The sequence below is a fragment of the Phaethon lepturus genome, unplaced genomic scaffold, assembly GCF_000687285.1.
Source record: "Phaethon lepturus isolate BGI_N335 unplaced genomic scaffold, ASM68728v1 scaffold46680, whole genome shotgun sequence".
NCBI classification, from domain to species: Eukaryota; Metazoa; Chordata; class Aves; order Phaethontiformes; family Phaethontidae; genus Phaethon; species Phaethon lepturus.
Window position 1 is genome coordinate 8,521 of NW_010512053.1, and position 4,455 is coordinate 12,975.

Genomic DNA, 4,455 nt, shown 5'->3' on the forward strand with positions numbered 1-4,455 from the left:
ACAAGGATTTTATCAGCAGCTTTAGAGTCACAGCACCTAGGCACTAGTAAGCTCTTCATGAAAATTCACTGGGAGTAAGATGACTGAATATCTTAAGGATCCCTGGAGCACACGGGGATGGACTCACCCGAAGAGTTTCCAGGCTTTCCTCAGTCTCGATGATGTGCTGAATGCTGTTTGTAGTGGTGGCGATGACTTTGTCGATGACATGAACCACCCCGTTGGTGGCATGGTGGTCAGCTTTCAACAGCCTGGCACAGTTCACAGTCACAATCTGCAGAGGGAAAGGTGTTACGTGCACTAAAACAAGAAGGTAAAGCAGCCTCTGCTGTTTTTCTATTTCAAACACAGCGAGCGCTGTAATATTGAATCAGCAGGAGCAGAAATGTGGTTTCCTAAAAAAACACACAAAGAATGAGAATGCTCTATCAAGAATGTTTGAAACAGTTCATGTTTAAAGAGCTTTGAAAATAATCAGTGTTTTTGTCTACCCTGAATCATCAAGACTAAGAAAATATGCAAGAACGAATACTTAGCCAAGCATACTGTTATACAGCAATGTGGGCAACTTCCCCGCAATAACATCAATGAAACTATCTGTTTATAAATATTCTTTTCAAGCTCCTTCTAAATATGCATCCTAAATCAATAATCATCAGCCTAAGCATTAGAGAGTCCTGGCGGTCCCGGTGTAGGAGGTGCAAGGCAGCAGAAAAGCACGCCCGCTGTGGGTAGGTTTAATACAAATGTCTTACCCCATTGGGATAGTGGTGAATCTGGATAGGCAGGTCCTGGTACATTGAGTTAAGCGTGGTCCCATGTTTCAGATCATCTGTGAGGACCCGTTTGTTCACCATATGGTAGCGGAGGGCGTTGAGCAGCTCAATGTTAACGTTACTGACTAAGGAATCCAGAGTTTCCTGAAAATCAGAAAAATTAAGCCAGTTGTTGGAGAGAGCCAGGAGGTCTGGCTGCGTCCAGGGTGCTTCCAAGGTGGGGGTGTGTGCGCATGTGTCTTGTGATGTATTCAGCCTTAAGCCATCTGTGCAAATTAAGAGCTCTGACTTCCGTAAATCTGTATGCTCTGCCTTACCAGCAGCTCGGGCACCCCCACCCGTGGCAGACGAAGCAATGATGGCAGCAAGCTCCGGTGGGGGATCACTGCATCGAAATGAGCAGGAAGGCAACAAAAGGCATCGCTCAGGGCCCAGGACAAATACACCAGGAGCCCTTCCCCGACAGCACCATCCCTGCAAGGGGGTCCTTCATCCTGCACATTTGGGGTAGAGGCTTGGTAGCAGGGAGAGCCAAAAAGATGCTCCCTCCCTGATCCAACAGTTGTTCTTACATGGTTATGGCTGAGCGACTTCAGTGTGGGCTGTAACTGGATGGGGGTTGTACAGTCGGGACTCTCCCCTGTTCACCGAGATGCTCCACTAGGATGGGAGCACCAGCAGGACAGCGGTGGCAATGTCAGGAGTGGAAATTTCACAAGACACAGAGTGAGAAAATCAAAACCAATGTAAAGGAAATGTGTATGTAATTGAGCAAAGGAACACACTGGTGCGCGAAGGCTGCAGGTTTACCGAGGCTCCAGCTGGGACTGGCTACTTGTACAAATCATTAAGAACAACCAGAGTGGTAAAGTAAGGGTCAACAAGAAAAAGTGAAAGGGGTGGAAAGTCTCTTGCTGCAGGTCTTAACGCAATCTCTAATGGCAAGAGGTGGGGAAACTGAAAGGGGTGATTTCTTCATCCACCCGCTGGAGAGCATCCACACCTCTAGTGTTGGGCTCTTTCAGAAACAAAGCTCTGGAGCTGATGGGCCGCTACAGGGATTCCCATCTCGGAATTTCATAGTCCTTCCTATATCAGGAGTGTGTCTATTCCACAAGACGGGGCTGGATCCAGACCCCTGCAGAGCTGGACCTCTACTAAAGAAGGCCAGAGGAAGAGGAGAAAAAGGAGGAATTATATCTTACAGCAGACAAGGACGCCCAGGCCTCATTACTCGGGGCAAAAATTGTAAAACTTCCAGGTCCTTCGATTTCTGGCCTTAGGTTAGACCGGTCGGAGTAGAGCTGCGTGGTGGCAGACCCAACGACTCCCAGGGTTTCATAGATGTTTGAGAGCGGCAGCGCTGAAAGAACAGAAGGTTATGTTCCCAACACAACATCATTCATCCTTCCCTGCGCTGCGTTAAAGGAGAGCTGCTGGTGAAAGCGCCTGGGGAAATGGAGCACGTCAGGGAACTCCTATCTGTTCAGTAATTAGATAATAAATAATCACAGCCTGACAGCTCCAGCCTCAATTACAGCAGTGCAATCCAGGATCTACCGCATCTCTGCGGGTTTAAATGGAGTTACTCCGGATGTATATGGATGTGAATTGAGGCAAGCAAAGACATTCATTGCTTTCACCCGATCCTTGCTGGTACTCAGGCTTTCGGTGCTCGGAGCTGGCAGCTCACCGCTGGTCTCGGTCTCCACTGGCCCATCCACACCAGCCCACGTCATTAACTGGGAGGCATCAAGCTTTTGTGGAAGGAAGCGTTCAGAAAGCAAAAGCAGAAGATGTCTTTCTTCAGCAAACCCAGTTAATTCCCTCCCAACACCCGCCAGTGGCTGAGCTGTACCTTCTCCTAAACGCAATTTTGCTAAACTCACGCTTGCCAAAATAAAAATGAGCGGAGATTGGCAGAGCTGTCTGCTCCTCTGTCATTCCTTTGTATTGCATTTCCAACACAGCTATATTACTTGTTGGAATAAGTAGTTCCCTATGGCCCTCCCATGCTTGATTAAGTTTAATTATATCCAAGGTTTTAAGTTGTCTGGAACATTTTGCGTGCTTTGGAGCTGATCTGGCACTCAGCTGGTGCTCTGCCGAGTCCCTTTTTGACTTGTTCATGGCAATATTGTGCACAAATTGCAAAAATCAAATCCACTTTGAGTAACTTTCTAACATTTCCCTTTACTAGGCAGCTGTATAATTTTAAGAAGTCTAAAAAATGTCAAACATATTTTTACCAGCTGGGCAGCCTTTTTCTCCAGGAACTTTCTCATATCCAGGACAGCACTCGTAACTGATTACTCTGGAATAAGAGATGGATACGGCAGATTAACTGATGGCGTCTCACTGCTTCTTCTCTATTCGCTATAGTTCCATGTCCATCCATATTTGGTGATGTTTCTAAGCAGACTCTTTATTAGAAATATAGACTTGAACAAAAGACAAACCACAATTTTTATCTCCTTCAGGGCTGCATGTTGCCAATTTCTCCAGTGAACAAAAGCAGACACAATTTCTTTTCGAAACCACACTTTCCAGGAGACTTGGTACAAACAGTGGATGGAAACCGGTGCCACGGTCCCAACAGATAACCCACGCCAGACACTGCAAGTGCTGGTTCATTTGGGCACATTCCCCATGGGATTTGGGGATCTCCCCGGCGGACTGCTGCTGTCACGTCTGATCGCTCTTTGGGCAACACACTGTACGGCCGCTTTACCAAACCAGCCACCGTCTCCTCTCCGTTTCACCCCATTCTTCCCCACCAGCCAGAAATTATTTGCTTACTTACTGCAAAATCCACAAGACAGACCTGGAGGGGAAGGAGCATCCCTGGTCTTGGATGCAGTGGCACGAGGGCTTGGGATAAGCACAAACTTCACCGGTGGCGGCACGCGCATCCACGGGCAGCCCGCGCAGCAGCGCGGCACACCCGCCTTTGCTAACACGGGTACGTCCCTGCCCGCGCCCTCGGTACGGCATTTCCTTCTGCTGCTCTGATCAAGCGCTGTCCCCCCGTAAATCCAAAGGGGCCGGAGACCTCACCCTGGGGACTCGGGGCCATCCTGTAGATTTGCAGACCCTAAATAAGCTGCCCGAATGCTGCGTCCATCACCTGCAGCGCAATGGGGCATAAAAGTCATCTGCCTCTCAAATCTGGCCATTTGAGGGAATGAGTTTTGATATTAACGGGGAGGGGGGAAGAAAAAGAAAAAAAAAAAATCAGTCTAGAAGTTGTCAGTTTATTTTTCACAGGGGGTTCTTCCACCTCTTGCTCTTACACTAGGTGTGAAAGGAGCACAGCCAAATGACTGATGGGCTAGGGCAGCGAGGGAATGGGTGTTCCTCCCAAAAACCAGCGTTTCCTCTGTGCTCCCGGCTGGACTCGAGACAAATAGGATGCTGTATGGCCGAGCCTCAGCACACTCACTCAAAGAGAAAGGAAAATCCTCAAGCTTCAGATATTTGTCATCATTTTAACACTGTTAACAAACAGTGGAAATGCCTGGGGTTTAAGAGGGAATTCTTCAGGGTAATTAAGAGCCAGTAAGTGAAACAAATACCTGCTTTTCTGTGACAGAAGCAAATAAATTCCGTGTCACGGTTTCCTAAGAGAGTTACAAAGCAAACCCAGACTGATTGTCTAGACATTATATATTCCATGTGG

General features: G+C 47.8%; 1 protein-coding gene across 1 annotated transcript in view; it reads right to left on the minus strand.

Moving 5' to 3' along the window:
• TGFBI (transforming growth factor, beta-induced, 68kDa) overlaps positions 1 to 3,903 on the minus strand; it is a gene marked incomplete at its 5' end in the record, with an annotated part of 11,251 nt that extends 7,348 nt beyond the window's left edge. Inside the window, 5 exons of the mRNA XM_010285651.1 lie at positions 128 to 274; positions 756 to 920; positions 1,982 to 2,139; positions 3,026 to 3,090; positions 3,834 to 3,903. Of these exons, the coding sequence (XP_010283953.1) occupies positions 128 to 274; positions 756 to 920; positions 1,982 to 2,139; positions 3,026 to 3,090; positions 3,834 to 3,903 (605 nt within the window). The remainder of the gene's footprint in view (positions 1 to 127; positions 275 to 755; positions 921 to 1,981; positions 2,140 to 3,025; positions 3,091 to 3,833) is intronic.
• Positions 3,904 to 4,455: the final 552 nt, after the last annotated feature.